The sequence below is a fragment of the Drosophila subpulchrella genome, chromosome 3L (assembly GCF_014743375.2).
Source record: "Drosophila subpulchrella strain 33 F10 #4 breed RU33 chromosome 3L, RU_Dsub_v1.1 Primary Assembly, whole genome shotgun sequence".
In the NCBI taxonomy this organism is placed as follows: domain Eukaryota; kingdom Metazoa; phylum Arthropoda; class Insecta; order Diptera; family Drosophilidae; genus Drosophila; species Drosophila subpulchrella.
This window is the reverse complement of record NC_050612.1, coordinates 8,909,295-8,924,367: the sequence shown is the minus strand read 5'-3', so window position 1 is coordinate 8,924,367 and position 15,073 is coordinate 8,909,295. Positions and strand designations below refer to the sequence as shown.

Sequence of the window (15,073 nt, the reverse complement as noted above, 5' to 3'; positions counted from 1 at the left end):
TTACTTTGTATCTTGCAATAAAAATGAAATTCTATTCATAATAATAACAAATAAGAAATTATAAGTGAAGATCAATTTTACTAACGGGGAGTGAGCTGCGTAACAGGGATGATATGAGAAATTAGACTTCAAGATGGGATTAAAAGAGTTGTCGAAAATGATTGAGTTCACTAAGCTTTTACATGTTGGTAAATGAGTATCTTTCTTTGAAATAAGAATTCTTATACCAATTCTTCAATATACTATCAGGTTTTTGCATAAAAAACGATCATATAATACATAAGGCTCATGGTATAAACTCCATGATTTATATTCAGTATTATTATACTTTCCACTTCAGCCCAAGCAATGGTTTCCCAACCTATAAAATGAATTTTCAACCGTGTATTTCGCTTTAAGCTATCACTATTTATTAACACTTTTGGAGCTATACAATCCAAGCTCTTAGATGGCAACCACACCCAATTTGGATTCCGTGTTCAGAACCGCCTTCTCGCCGTAAGCTCCGGCGTTGTGGCTCTTCTTGAAGACTGAAAAGTAGAGATAGAGGAAACAGTAAGTATGGGTTATATAAGGTATTATGAAGTTATATTATTGATCTAACTAATTGAATAGGGTTATTTGATGGATTTTTCATTTTGTTGTTGGGAACCCAATGTAATCCGTTTATGACCCCCATAAGTGATTAGGTATTAACCCACCTGGATCGATCTCGGCCACGAAAGAGCGCGGTGGCAGGGCGGCGGCGTAGAGGTTGTCCAGAGGTTGTCCGAAGGGCTTGACCAGGAGCGGCCTGCCCTGCTCCCATCCATATTGGTTGAGGGCATTCCAGTCGGCGCCGTTCAACTTGGCAGCGGAGGCAGCTGCTCCGGCGGCGTTGGTCAGGGCGGAGGCCTGGGCCTCGGCGGTCTCGACTGCCTTGACCACATCTCCGTACCTGGGAGAGCCGTGTCCGGATGCACCGTATTGTGGCCGATTGGCAACGGTCAAAGCAACGCAGCAGGCCATCAGGCAGAGAAGGCGCAGAGTGGCGGACATTTTGGTTTTTGGGGGATCTTGGATTGGGTATTTGGCAGTGGTGCGAGGAACGGACCGTTTCGAAAACTAATTAACCAGAGCGTGTGTCCAAATTGCTTTTATAGCAACACCATTTGAGCTGCTCCGCGATTTGTGAGCTCACCAGACGTGACCAAACCAGCTCGATGACCAGTCACTTTCGGGGGGCCGCCAGCGCCAGCATCTCCCAACCCCTCCGTCTCTCGCCCAGGGCGATAAGGCCCCGGGATCGTCTCCAATTTCTATGCTCATTGAAATTGCGCGCCAAATTGCGGTGGTGCAAGAGACCCCGGGAACCCCGAGAAGCTGCTCCATTGATAGCAACTTCCCCCTGCTCGGCACGCTCCGTTCGCTTCTGGTGTGTGCGGTATCGGGGCTTTGGCCGTACTCCATTGCGATCCGGCCCATGCACGCATCGTAAATCGGGCCGAGTGGGGTTAAACCAGTGATCAATGAACATGAACCGGAACCTGAAAGGGCTCCAAGTCGCTGAACTGTACGAAACTCATTCGATACCTGGGTTTAAGATGGTTCTAAATGGATTATGAATCAAGATCTCAGTTCTTCATAGGAATATATGGGTCAGGATTATGCAGACACATCTTAAAATCCAGAATTTCCATTTACCCAACTACAGCTAAAATACCTACCCAAATATTATTTCTTATTTACCGTGACGTTTATTAAGAAGATCTCAAATATTATATGAGAGCTATAGTAGGAACCAATATATATTTAAATTTATATATATATACTGAAATCTAATTGTTTATTAATAATTCCAAGATTGTCTTTTGGTATATCAAATAAAAACAACATTATTTTATTATCAGCTAAGTAAAATAAACTAACCATAAAATAAATAAGTAAATCATATTTATTAATTTTCTGTGATTTATAATAAGAATATAATTAATTAGTAAATTATGGTAAACTTGCTTTGAAATTTATTTTTTTCTTGATAAGCAGTTTCCATCGAAATATTCTTCTTTAAAATGCCGCTACCCAGTGATCCAATTTTAAAGCAAACTTTTCCCAAGAACTGTGCCGCACTCGGGCCAAGAATTCTTGCCGTGAATCACCGCTCGACTCGAATGTCAAGCGCTGGCCAGCAGCATTGAAGCTCTTGGCCAAGAGTTCGGCCGCAAACAACTCAGCAGATGTGTTTGCTTACCAGCCAGAAAATCGAATCGGCGAACTCAACTGTAACGCTTTCCAGCCACAAGATAATTGACTGACTGGCACAATAGGTAATTGAATGTTTATGGTTCTGACACTAAGGTGAGTGATTTGCGAGTGCAAATCCGGGGCAAGCAAATCCGGAGCACGTTTCCGCCGAGCCACTCAAACACATTCCCGATGGGAGCTGCAATCAAATGAATTTTTTACCCCAACCGTTCTGAACAGCTGCTGCAGCTGCCGAAATTTGTTTTCTTTAGATATAAGAACTAATTCGCCCCAAAAAACAAGTCAAAAATATTATGATTTTCATTCCTCTGGTTTATTATGTACACTGATCAGGCTGAGATCAAGTATCCGCCCGGTTGGCGGGCTCAAGATCAAGTATGCGCCTAGTAGCCGCTGCTGCGGGGTCCAGCGTACTGGCTGCCGTACTGGTTGCCATACTGGTTCTCGGGGATGAAGAGCTTGGCCACGGGAGCGGCGGGACGGATGGGCAGGATCACCTTGCTGTACTCCGGGGGCGAAACGTAGGCCTTGTAGTTGTTCTGGCCGGGATAGAGGAGGGTGGCTCCGGCGGGCTGAACGGTCCAGCGGGGTCCATAGGCAGCGCGACGGTAGTTTCCACCATTGCCGTATGCACGACGCTCTACACCATATCCTCCGCTTATCTGGACGGGACGCAGGATCTCGGGGGCATAGCTGGCACGGGGTCCGGCAATAATCTCCACGGGGCGCTCATAACCCCTCAGCTGACCCTCGCTTCCGGCAGCAGCCGCCGAACTGGCAGCCGAGGCAGCGGAGCTATCCTGACCATAGGATCCTCGGGGTCCGTAGCTCTGCTGGCCACCGTAGTTGGCATAACAGCTGCCCACGATGCAGGCGCAGAAGATGACTGCGAAAGTCTAGAAAATCAGGAATATTCCGCAATTAGCCTTGGTTCGAAAAAATGGATGTGGAAATGGAAACACTCTTCAGGGACACCATCAATACTTACAGCAAACTTGTTCATGGCTATGATGTATGGGTTTTGGCACAGTTGGCAGAATTAACATATTAATTGGCCAAGCACACTTCTTTATATAAGCAAAAATATTGTTGCACTCGAAACGTGATCTCGCCCAGAAATTTATCACGGCTCAAGAGCTGGCTTCGCCGTCTCTTCTCGGCCAGCTTGTTGGGGAACTTTCTGTGGATTTCTAGCTTTTCCTAGCCAGATATCGGGGCTCCACGCTCAGCTCGCTTCGGCTTGAGCAGGTTGTTCGTATCGCCGACATTTGGCGGTCGACCTTCGTGGGGGGTGGCAGATGCAGATGGTCCAACGGGAACCGAAAATAATGCTGGATTATGGTTGCGTGAGTAAACGCAGACGGTTTAGGGGATGATCCAACGTGCCTTTAAATAAAGTGGTATTGCTGTTTGTAATTGATCTTAACTTAAGTATGAAATTATATTTTTATAGGCGCACTACCTCTGAAGATGTAATAACTTTTGACTTTAACTAAGAAATTTTACTAAAATTGTATGAGACATTTTCTTAATAGTTTCCACCAATATTGGTTTACCAACTTAACGATATTTAAAAAATATTTCAAATTAGTTTATAAAACATTACAAAATGGAGCCATAGTTTATGCTCAACTCACACCCTATTTTCAATAGTTAAATTGCCTGGGAGAGTGATCCATTTTAATATTATTATTTCAGCCCGACCTTAAAGCTCAGCTCAGGTGTCTGGTATAATATTACCCCGGAACAGTCTTTAACCCCATTGCGCTAAAAAGTATGTCACAATAAAAAAGGCAATATGGATTTTGATTCGATGTTTTCCATTGCGTTCAGGTTGGTTTTATTGGTCGATTCTCAGGGTTTCGCTGGGACAGCCACTCGAGAACTTGAACAAGGGGTAGATAGTTCGATTCGGTGCCGGGGAAGGGGGAATTAGTATCCTACGGGTCCGTAGCCACGTCCCAACTCGATGCCGCGTCCACCGTCGATCTCGTAGGAGGGAACGGCGTACTGGCGGTAGCTGCCGGGATTCACGGCTGCGGCGGCGGCGGCGGCGGCAGCGGCGGCCCTGCCACCATTACCCTCCGATCGCAGGCTGCGGGGATAGTTGTCGTATCCACGGGGAGCCAAAAGAGGAACCTCCTCGTAGACGACGCGCGGAATACCACCATAGCCACCACCATGTCCTCCTCGGTTGCCGTACACTGGGCTGGCGTTGATGTAGGCGAACAGGGCGAAGGTAACAAATACGATCTAGGGGTAGAATGGAGAAATCCCAAGGATTAGCTGGCTGTCCCTTCCTTTTCGTGGGTTCCCACAACTTACCAGGTACTTCATGGTGAGTGCTTAGTTTTGTTGGTTTGGGGTAATCAATCAAACTATGATTTACTGACCAGAAAGCCCCGCTTTTATACACAAAAATTAGACTGGATATTTACGTGACCTATATACAAAAATTGCTCTGTTTCAGTCCAGAAGTGGTATTTCATAATTACCCCGGCTTGGAATATACTCACATTTGATTTATGTACTTCCATTTACTCGTTGTCTGGCCATTATAACATCGCTTGGTTACGCGATGTGCCATTCTACCGGACTTGAGTTGAGTTTGGGTCTTGATAGTTCCAAAAACACGCGACTCTCAATTGGGACCCACGAACGCGACCATTTTAAATATTCTTCCAAATTTGTTGTAATGAAACTTCTGTTTTTCACGTTCCTGTAAGCACAGGGCGGTTGTGCCCGGAAATGGCTTAGACTGAGTTCATATTCTTCTAAAACTGGTTTAAACCGGGTTACCCTTAAAAATATTTTAACAGGCCTATTATTAACTGTTATGGAAAAAAATGAGCATCTAATTTACTAAATATCGAATATAACCATTACATTATTAGTTATTATCATTATAATATTCATCAAATCTGAAGGCAAGTAACCCCGTCCTTTAATTTTAACCAGTTGTATTAAAAAATGAATGATATACGAATTGTACTAAAGTAGTATTTTAACGTTTTTAATTTTTCCACTTCAATCTTAAAGCAAAACTTTCTTCAAGTCTGCTGCCGACTTTTTCATTTAATTCGCAGACGAATAAATTTTTGCTGGCTCAAAGTATCATATGGCATTGCATAAAACTTAAGTCAGTGCCAATTCAGCTTAGATTTGCAGAGCCAAGTTCTTGACCACAAGTTCAAGCCCCAGAAAGAATAAAAATTCACTAAAAAATTTAAGTCTCGATGATTGCCGTTTATTATTATGGCCTAGTTCCTTATGGATAGGTAGGTTTCTGATTCACTGTTCATGGTATTCGCGCTTAGTAGCTGGGCCTCTTGGAACCCTGGTTGCCGGCGGCCACGGAACTGGCAGCAGCCGCTGCGGAGCCGCCCCTGACCTTCTCGCTGTGTCCGTACTGCTGGGGTGCGTGGCTGACGGGTGGGTACACGGGCTGGACGTGGCGGGGAGCCTCCTTCCAGAGCAGAGGACCTCCGGCACTGGGCGCGGCCAGGGCGAGCTTGGCCAGGGCAATGGCCTGGGCATCGACTGGCGGAGCACCACCGTAGCCGGAGCCGGAGTAGGAAGGTCCCACATTAGCTCCGCTGTAGGCCGGGGCCAGGGCCACGGGAGCCGACTCGTAGGCACCGCCATATCCTCCCTGGGGTGCACCATATCCACCGCCGTACGAGGGAACGATGGCCTTAACGGTCAGAGCGGGCTGCACCTGGTAGGCATAGCCACCAACTGGGGCACCACCGTATCCACCACGGGGACGTCCATAGGAGTTGGCCGACACAGCGGCAATGGCGCAGAGGCAGATGCACTAAGGGATCAAAGAAAAATAATTAATAAGTTTTGAAGTTATATTTAATGATATTATATGTCCAGGATAAAACGGAATGTTCTACTCATTTGATAGAAATATTATTAGAAATAATAACTCACCATGAACTTCATCATTCTGAGGCTGAGTTGCTTAGTTGATCGGTGCGAAGGTAACTAATGTCTTATTTTGGCGCACTGTTTTGTTTTTATACCAGATCCAGGCAGACGCCAAACGCTTACGTGACGAATATGATGCAAGTTTTGGCTCTCGGGGTTCCCGTTCCCGGAGACACAGCTCCAGGTCTCAGCTCTTTGTCCGGCAATCTGGAGACGCCGCCGGAGACGTGCAGCCAGGCAAAAATCCACTCTGGCCAAAAAGCTGGCTCTCAATTCGGCCCCCGGTCCAGATAGCAGGCGTCTGTGCTTACGCCATCGTCTACCGGAGACGAGACCCCATTACGTAAGATTCCCAGAGCATGACTCTTCGTGCTCCATATCCACATAGTTTCGACCACCATTCGAGCCAATTTGCCCCACGGTGCCAAGAGCTTGACACCGATTTTCAGTGACACACTGAACCCAAGGCAATGGCCTGTACTTTCTGCTGCGTTGGTAGAATTTATATACAAAAGCAAAAAAAATTGAGATAAAATTACAATAAAATTATAAACACTTAACCGTTCGACTTTTCAAATTGCCGCGCTAAGCTTTTAATAATATTCAAGTGGCGCTACGCTACACAAATTCTGAATGGCTTATGGGCGGGCGCAAACGTTTAATAATGAATAATGAATTATTTAGATGTGGGCCAGGCTCAGGGCCCCAGCAGCCAGAAGACTGATGAAAACGATCTTTCTCCGGATGCATTTTCTCTTTAAGATTGCTTTATTGGTCTTTAAGCTAGTTGCTTTGCTCTTAGGAATTAAGTAAAAATGTTATTATAAGACTGGGAACTGAAACTAGCAAACGACACGATAAATATTAAATAGTAACAGCATTCGCCATGTAATGCAAAAGTGAGTCGGCTGAAACCTCAAGCCAAGATTGACGGATCTGAACATCCATCACAAGTCCGATATAGCTAGCTTGTTGAACAAGATATTTAACTGAGTCTAATCTAGATAAACGACACGTTTGGGCCAGGGCCCTCAGACTTTATAAGAGCCGAGCTGCCGAAGACCAGCTCAGAAACACTGGCTCCAAACGCTTACAAAATGAGTAGTCTGCGCTGCAAGGTGAGATGGGCTGATTATGGGTTCATCGCGATGATTACATTAACGTTTATATCTGTCTGCAGATCCTGAACTTGGCTGTGCTGCTGGTACTGGCTGCTGTGCAGATGGGAGCAGATCACTTGGACAGCGATAATTGCGGTTGCGGGCGGCGGGGTTAAGATGAGACATCAATAAACAAGCGAAGAGCAATGCATACAATTCGAACGGTTGTGGGTTCTGGGGTTAAACCTATCAGAAGACACGTACGGCTAGTCGCGAGCCAGCTGGGTGTCGCACATGGCCCGCAGCCGGGCGAGCAGCATGTGCAAATGCTTTAAGCAAGCTGTCGGCGATTGCTGGGCCCCTAGACCATGTTTCCCAGTCAAGGTTTCCATATACATGCGCTTGTACAGCTTTGACAACTGCTTGGGATCCTTGCCGGTCAGCGTGAGCTTCGTAAGCGTCTTTAGAGCGTTTTGCAAACGGCTCTCAAAAAGCGTCAAATGGCCAGCGAACTCGTCATCCGCCACTTGGCCACTGTTAGTATCGATGACGTGGGCAAATATGAGTTGACACTGTAAACAAATATCCAAAGCCGCTTGCATTTGCTTGATTTTCTGAGCAGTGTGGGTGGAAACTGTGGGAAAATGGAGAAAATATAAGTCCTAATAGTTGGTAACTCTTATCTTGGCCAACTCACGTTCAGCCAGAAATTCATGCAGGGAAATCCGCTCCAGCTGCACTGTCAGCAGGTCACCCACTTCCTTGAGACCCTCTAATATTTGCGTAGCCTTCTCGTAGTGATACTTGCAAAGTTGTAGAGTAGACTTGGGCAGCTGAGAAAAATCACAGCAGCCGTGAGAACGCAGCTGCGAATAATGGAAGGAGGCAATCCTAGAAAACTCGAGAATTATTAATATAGATTGTTTTGAAGCCCATATCCTTATCCAACCTTTTGTGTATCAGTCCTGATCGAAAACTGTAGAGTACTTGGCGGGCCCCAGCGTGCTCCACATCGCAAAGTCGCAAAGATTTCTGGAGCAATTCCAGCACTTCCTTGGAGGCATCAACCAGGCTTGATTTGTCAGCTGCACTGTAGTCCTGGAGTTGTTTGGCTAACGTAAAAGTGGCAGTGGATAATTCCCAGTGTACAAGGTCCCACAGTTCGGCATTCGCTTTACGAGTATCCAAGCAGTCTTTGGCCTTCTCGTAATAGTTGAATGCCTCGCTATAAAAAGCCTTTTGGCTGTCTAAGGTAATGGCGCTAAATAAAAAATATCCAAATTAAGTACATATTTAAGGATGTGAATGCAATATTTACCTTTCATTGGGCATGGTTAGATGGGCGCGCAGTCGCATAAACCGACCCATATTGCAATATAGAAAGGCCAGGTTAACATTATCTTCTACGGCAGTGAAGGCTTCTATGCCCCGTCGCAGGCAATCGTAAGAATTGACTGTTAGTTTGACATACAGCGGTTCGGCAGGATCTGCACTTGGGCTGTCATCTACTTGGGCATCTCCAGCAACCTTGGAGTCATCCTTCTTCTTCATCAACTCGCTGTATTCCTCTGGAACAAGCATTGAAGATTAAGTTATTGATGTTTTTAACAGTGCAGTACCGCTTCCTACCTTGAGCCCAGTACATGTACTTGAGTCCCAGCTCGTTTCGCACATTTCCCAAACGCCGAAGTAGTTCATTGCTTTCTGCTTTCTGGGCATATTCCAATGCCTGTTCGTAGCACTTGCAGCTGTGCAGCATCACCTGCTCCAAATTATTGGCGGGTGCCAAGGAGGGCAGTTCCTCCTCCTCTCCTTCCAGCTCCTGGGCCAACTCTTCGCCGATAACGCCCATCGATGCATCCTGCTCCTCGTACTGCTGTACATACTCTTCAATGGCTGCCCAATGCTTTGACATCTGGAAGAGGCAGTCACCTGCCCGGCCTAGCAAGCAACTGTGCTGAGAAACCACATTGGCCATGTACTTGTTGAGCACCTGTTGGCAACGACAGGCCAGTTCGATAGAGCGCAACGTGGACCCATAGCTCCGGGATTCATAATAGTGCTCCGCTAGAGTTGCAAATGTCAAGCAGGCCTTCTCCAGCAGCAGAAGCTTTAAGTGTACGTTCCAGGAGCCAAAGTTCTGTGTGTTGAACTTGGCACTCATCTGCCGATTGCTGGCATTTGCGGACTTTGACTTGGCAGTGGTGGCTAGTTCCTTGGACTTGCTCCGTTTGGCCTTGGAGTTCGGCTTCTTCACGACCTGCGCCGGCTGCTGGATAAGTTTAAGCTGCTCATAGGGCAGTGGGATGGCATTGAACGGCTTGGCCATATTGGGATTCTGCTCTTCATGCAGGATGCGTTGCTTTTCCTCCTGTTTGGCATTCGTTTCCGACTCCTTGAGCTTCTCCTCCTGACTTCCGTTGAAGTATTGCAGGCACGAGAGACCAGCACTGATGTGCTCCAAAGAGATGCTACACCGCTCAGCAGTTGTGGCTAAGAGTGGAGCCGGCTTGGCCTTCTTGGCATGGGATTTAAAGTCTCTGAGAGCATCACAAATATGACGCACAGCCACATTGGCCCTGCCGCCGCCCTGCTCGCTGCTTTGGTAGCTCTTCTCGCTTGGATAGTCCAGGATATCATCTTCATAGTCCTCTTCGTCCTCTTCTTCATCGTCGTCATAAAGCGATTGATCGTCGGAGTCCACTTCCTCGAACTTGGGCGCCTTGGGATCTATGCCAGCGGGCACATGAAGATCCGAGAGTATATAGTGCGAGGAACTAACGATCTGGGGATATTGCTCCTTGGGCAGTAGCTTAATGCAGTTGTCTAGCAGGGCTCGAATGTTGCCCGCTGCTTTTGGACTGATGTGCGGCAGTGTGTTTTTCATGTTTCGAGCCACAGAATAGAGGAGCATTCCCACCGGGACGGTAAAGGGATTGACCTGCTGCTGGGGCGGATCACCATCTGACTTCTCAGCTGCCTGACTCTGGCATAAAGTAGTAAGATCATAAAGCTTGACTACGTCATCGTTGCGACCCTTGAACAGCCAGTAGGTGTGACCTGCCTTGGTGGCATTGGCCTTGAGAAAAGCCAAAATGTTCTGGGCCACGTTGCGAACCACCTGAGGCGAGAATTGTGAGTTTTCGAGGTATGGCAGGTCCTCAGTCTTGATGATCTCGTATTTCTGCACAATGCCGTCTAGATGATAGCACATCACCACCTCGGGAACATTGCACATGAGGTTGTCCAACCAATAATCGATACCAGTAAGCACGTTTATGGGCTGGGCCGCATCCCTCAAACGCAGGCTTATGCACGGCCTATTGGGGCCTCCAAAAATTGGCATATCTGTGCCAATGAGCATGCGTATGTCCTCAAAGGTCCAGACCACGTTCCTATTGAATGCATGACTGGACTTCGGATCCGGCACATTCTCCTCTATCTTGGGTTCTGGAAGAACTGGACCAGTGATGGGAAGTCCCTGTTGCCTGCTGGTCAACTGAGTGGGCGTAGTAGGGGCATCGTGGTCCAACTCTTCGCCAGTCTGTTTGAGACTGTGATACAGAAACTTGGACAGCAGATTCTTGGTTTGCAGGGCCTCGCGGGAACGCTCCTTCAGGCAGTAGTTGTGCTGTGTGTCGCCATAGGTCAGGATGTGCTCCAAGATGAAGGATCTCAGCCACTTCCAGTCGTCATCGGCCTTTCGCAGCAGATACTTCTGGATGTCGAACTCGTCCAGAAGCAGCGTGTTGCCCACCTTGTGCACCACCATGCTGATGGCGCTCTGGGCGCTGTAGGGAAGCTTCAGCAGCTGCTTAATGTTCTCGGCATCACTGACCACATCCACCTCGCCCACGCAGTCGGGAAACATCTGGCCCAGTCGGAAACTCGCGAATCCGGCACTCTGGTACAGGGCCTGATGCAATCCATGGCTGCTGTGCGAGGTGGTCAGCCAGTTGAGGGGCGGAAGGTTTAAATTTGTGTTGCACTCCAGCCGCTTGAAGTGGGCGGGCAGCTGCACGGGTGACAACTTGATCACCGCCTGGCTCTTCACCACGTCCAGTTCGTGTGGCCCGATGCTCCGGCATGGTTCAATCTGTGGAGAATCCAGGGTTACTTATGTTATCTTCACAGGGCACATTCTCACCTCTTCGTTCCTATCTTCCATGGTCGTGGAGGCTCATCGGTAACTTGCGGAATTGTAAAAACCCGTGGAAAATTCAAGAAACTTCGAGCAGATGTGTTTTGTTTTGCCGGCACAGCTGCGAGCTGTCGACGTTGCCCAACACTGGCTAATGTGGCACTGCCAACTTGCTTGCAATGTGGAGACATGGGAGTAGCGAGAATAAATTGAAATATTCATAAAGGGGATCAATAGTCTAGTAAAAGAGCCTATTTTCTTTAAATTAAAGCGAATATTATTAAAAAATTAATAGTTATTAACAGTTAACAAGACCTAGTGGGACTATAATAACGTACAAGCCCACAGGGGAATAAGAACCCCAATCCCTCTTACGCCACTGTCATTAATTAATCAGCTGACTTTCTCTCAGCCGCTTTCCAGCACTGCAGCCTCAATTTGTTTTTTTATTATTATTAGCACGATTAACCACAGACTGGCAGCAAAATTCCCCAACTTGGTAACAAAACTGACTTAAAACCATGACGCTGTTTGCCCTCATCGCGCTGCTCAGCCTGCTGAACACAATCCTGCCAGACTTCATAAGGAACTACGTGAGTACCGCCAGGAAGAGCCAAATCCGGTGCTAAAAGTTACCCTGACCCGCAGCTCAAGGTGTCGCGATTGTGGGGCGCCAGGAATTCCGGGGAAGTACGGCAGTTGCAAACGGAGGTGGACGCCGCCCGCGAGGAACTGGAGGTGGTGCGCAATGCGGAGCACTCGGGCGAGTACGCCAGGACCATTAAAATCATGCGCGCCGAGCGCAAAGTGACGGAGGCGGAGGCCAAACTGAAGTCCGCCCGCGGAGTGGAGAACCTAATGCGGATGGGCATCGACACGGCCGTGTTCTACGGCTCCAAGGTGTTGCTCTCACTGATCACGGTCATAGTCAGCATCCGGAATCGCGGCACCCCCGTAATGATCATCGACGAGGGCATTAGCCTGGCCCCCTTCACCGGCCTGCTCAGCTTTCCCACCGGCGTGGCCAATGCTATTTCCGTGCCCGCCTGGGCCTTCTCCTGTAACCTGACATTCCGCCTCATCTATGGTCTGGTGAAAAACCGCCGGGCGTGATTCAATCTGGACGAAATCCCTCCATTTAGTTTAGCTGTTAGTAGGCGCTCGAAACTATGTACTTTGTTATGGTTTGCTAAGCTTCATCACACGCATTAACACTCTAATGTAAAGGCCCAATTTTTTGTAAACTACGTAAACACATGAAATATATGTATTTTCGCAAAAGTGTGTTTTTGAATTGCGCGGCTTGGACTGACTTTCTAGCACTGCTCTTTGAAACAGTGTTGTAAAGCGCTCGGCGTACATGAGTGCGTGTCATTTTCCCCCGTCCGAATTGTTTGGTGTTTTTGTTAGCCGAAAATGGACAAACTAAATGAGAATGCCCGGGAGCGGAAGCAAATCAAGCTGGGCGAGATCGACACGGGCCCCATTTTGGTGGCCCTTTTGCTGGGCTTCATTGCAGTGGGTGAGTACGCCACGTGGTGGTATTGGCCTTTTGTCCCCGGGAGTCTCACCTAAAACTTGGAATCCCTTTTCTCCCTTAGCCATCTTTGTGATCCTGCGAAGACGCTCAACCGGTCGCAAGGACTTCCTGCTCACCGGCCTCAGTGAATCAGGCAAGAGTGCCATCTTCATGCAGCTGCTCCATGGCAAATTCCCTGTCACTTTTACATCAATCAAGGAGAATGTGGGGGACTACCAGGTGGGCAACTCATCCGTCAGGCTGGTGGACATTCCCGGCCACTACAGGGTGCGCGACAAGTGCTTGGAGCTATACAAACATCGTGCCAAGGGCATAGTCTTTGTGGTGGACTCGGTTACGGCTCAAAAGGACATTCGTGATGTGGCTGAGTGAGTTTTAAGGGCTTATGTATATCACCTGGATCACATGTTAATCTCCTTATTTTTCTAGTTTCCTCTACACTATCCTATCAGACAGTGCCACCCAGCCCTGCTCCGTGTTGGTCCTTTGCAACAAACAGGATCTAACCACCGCCAAGGGAGCCCAAGTCATCAAAACCCTGCTGGAGAAGGAACTCCACACAGTGCGCGATACCAGGAGCCGTAAACTGCAATCCGTGGGCGACGACGATGCAAACAAACCCATCACATTGGGCAAACCTGGTCGCGATTTCGACTTCTCACACATCGCACAGAACATCCAGTTTGTGGAGACCTCCGCCAAGGATCAGGAACTGAATCCCCTCACCGACTGGCTGGCTCGACTGCTATGAAGCGGGTACAAAGCCCTCAGACTGGGAAAATATTGAAATGCTAAATGAACGAATGCGGATCACAAGACAACATATTGATATTTATTTTACCGCTTAAAAACCTCCATATCGTATATATGCCATGCCTATATATCGCTGTTAGAGTATAAATCCGTGCATTGTTATATACCTATTACCCATTTGCTTCCTTCCATTTTTCCCGTTTAATTTTAGCTTATGGAAATTTTTATACTTTTTAGCGTTAATTTGTCGGTAGGTATTTGAATAAGAGTCATGTATCGAACGATTTATAAAACATCTGAGCAAGAAGTGTGCATTTATAAGCGCTGATACTGATTTAAGTGAAGGCTTTAAAAATAAAAAAACGGGTTAACAAGAAAATTATGATTTTAAATAATTTTTAATACAAAAGGAAGAATATTTTAATAAAACCTCAAACGAAGAACCCTTACTTTTCCTAAGTCGTTATTTTTATCTGACTACTTTATTCAGTAAATGGAGAAAGTTTCTGAATATTGCTTATCTGTTTCAAACCAACATTCAAATTTGAATCTTAGATGAGATCAATATATTCTTATCGATATCTCGCAGTCGATATTTAGAAATGGTTAGTTTCATTTTCAAACAACATATTGAAGTGGCGCCCCAATCTTGACATGTAAGAATAATTATTATGTAAAATGATCTTGATTTTACATTGAATTTTGAATTTGAATAAGACTTTTTGAAAATATTTGTTGCTTTTAACTCAATATCTTAAAAATCATTGGAAACAAATACATATCGTTTATATTTTTCATTAACAGCGTTTGTCGCAAAGAAGTTTTTAAAAGTCCTTTAGAAAATGAGCGGTTAATATATATTTATGTTTGTGGCGAAATAATATTTACATAAATAGTTAAATAAAATTTCGTAAGTTAAAGCCCTTTAAATTTAGTAAAAACTTTGTTAACCTTTAAATCAGCATCTACAGTTCTCGTCTTTCAAATTTGTATGTCAACAGCTGTATTTAATGTGATGATCACAGTCGAAGACAATGTTCTGAAAAAGGTATTTAGCCAGCTGGTGGAACTCGTGTTTGTTTTAGATTTATACGAACTCAGCCCGCCCTCAACTACTTGGCTGTTGCCATCCAGTTCCAGGCAAAGCCTTGTTTTTGGCCAACTGTCCCAGAAACGGGGATTATCATTAGATCGCTGAGCAAACGTTTGGCGCATGCGCAAGCTTTCAAACCTTTTTCGCGATTTGAGACCTTTGGCGAACCAGGTGAAGCAGCTGTCGATGAGCTTGGGCAGTCCATCAATCCATCGATCCGCTCCGCCGGCCGAAGATCAAAAAGCCGCCTCGAAAATCAATGAGCT

General features: G+C 46.6%; 8 protein-coding genes across 8 annotated transcripts; 3 read left to right on the top strand and 5 right to left on the bottom strand.

The window, feature by feature from the left end:
- Positions 1–369: 369 nt before the first annotated feature.
- On the bottom strand, positions 370–1,113 carry LOC119555427 (chorion protein S16). Its single transcript, XM_037866796.1, has 2 exons — positions 702–1,113; positions 370–530 (listed from the first exon to the last, which is right to left on the bottom strand). The coding sequence occupies exons 1-2, from the start codon at positions 1,036–1,038 to the stop codon at positions 445–447; spliced, it is 423 nt and encodes a 140-aa protein (XP_037722724.1). The 5' UTR covers positions 1,039–1,113; the 3' UTR covers positions 370–444.
- A 1,428-nt stretch (positions 1,114–2,541) lies between these two features.
- LOC119555034 (chorion protein S19) lies at positions 2,542–3,386 on the bottom strand. The gene is made up of 2 exons (XM_037866181.1): positions 3,233–3,386; positions 2,542–3,140 (listed from the first exon to the last, which is right to left on the bottom strand). The coding sequence occupies exons 1-2, from the start codon at positions 3,245–3,247 to the stop codon at positions 2,628–2,630; spliced, it is 528 nt and encodes a 175-aa protein (XP_037722109.1). The 5' UTR covers positions 3,248–3,386; the 3' UTR covers positions 2,542–2,627.
- Positions 3,387–4,047: 661 nt separating this feature from the next.
- LOC119555035 (chorion protein S15) lies at positions 4,048–4,702 on the bottom strand. The gene is made up of 2 exons (XM_037866182.1): positions 4,570–4,702; positions 4,048–4,497 (listed from the first exon to the last, which is right to left on the bottom strand). Exons 1-2 carry the CDS (start codon positions 4,579–4,581, stop codon positions 4,177–4,179), a joined length of 333 nt encoding a protein of 110 aa, XP_037722110.1. The 5' UTR covers positions 4,582–4,702; the 3' UTR covers positions 4,048–4,176.
- Positions 4,703–5,469: 767 nt separating this feature from the next.
- LOC119553651 (chorion protein S18) lies at positions 5,470–6,308 on the bottom strand. Its single transcript, XM_037864138.1, has 2 exons — positions 6,184–6,308; positions 5,470–6,061 (listed from the first exon to the last, which is right to left on the bottom strand). The coding sequence occupies exons 1-2, from the start codon at positions 6,196–6,198 to the stop codon at positions 5,558–5,560; spliced, it is 519 nt and encodes a 172-aa protein (XP_037720066.1). The 5' UTR covers positions 6,199–6,308; the 3' UTR covers positions 5,470–5,557.
- Positions 6,309–6,983: 675 nt separating this feature from the next.
- LOC119553652 lies at positions 6,984–7,496 on the top strand. Its single transcript, XM_037864139.1, has 2 exons — positions 6,984–7,298; positions 7,361–7,496. Exons 1-2 carry the CDS (start codon positions 7,278–7,280, stop codon positions 7,454–7,456), a joined length of 117 nt encoding a protein of 38 aa, XP_037720067.1. The 5' UTR covers positions 6,984–7,277; the 3' UTR covers positions 7,457–7,496.
- A 17-nt stretch (positions 7,497–7,513) lies between these two features.
- On the bottom strand, positions 7,514–11,565 carry LOC119553650 (erythroid differentiation-related factor 1). The gene is made up of 6 exons (XM_037864137.1): positions 11,428–11,565; positions 8,910–11,376; positions 8,599–8,848; positions 8,230–8,541; positions 7,978–8,171; positions 7,514–7,914 (listed from the first exon to the last, which is right to left on the bottom strand). The coding sequence occupies exons 1-6, from the start codon at positions 11,446–11,448 to the stop codon at positions 7,547–7,549; spliced, it is 3,612 nt and encodes a 1,203-aa protein (XP_037720065.1). The 5' UTR covers positions 11,449–11,565; the 3' UTR covers positions 7,514–7,546.
- A 288-nt stretch (positions 11,566–11,853) lies between these two features.
- Positions 11,854–12,702, top strand: LOC119554887 (guided entry of tail-anchored proteins factor 1). Its single transcript, XM_037865977.1, has 2 exons — positions 11,854–12,014; positions 12,070–12,702. The coding sequence occupies exons 1-2, from the start codon at positions 11,943–11,945 to the stop codon at positions 12,532–12,534; spliced, it is 537 nt and encodes a 178-aa protein (XP_037721905.1). The 5' UTR covers positions 11,854–11,942; the 3' UTR covers positions 12,535–12,702.
- Positions 12,686–14,093, top strand: LOC119554886 (signal recognition particle receptor subunit beta). Its single transcript, XM_037865975.1, has 3 exons — positions 12,686–12,943; positions 13,023–13,329; positions 13,391–14,093. Exons 1-3 carry the CDS (start codon positions 12,838–12,840, stop codon positions 13,710–13,712), a joined length of 735 nt encoding a protein of 244 aa, XP_037721903.1. The 5' UTR covers positions 12,686–12,837; the 3' UTR covers positions 13,713–14,093.
- Positions 14,094–15,073: the final 980 nt, after the last annotated feature.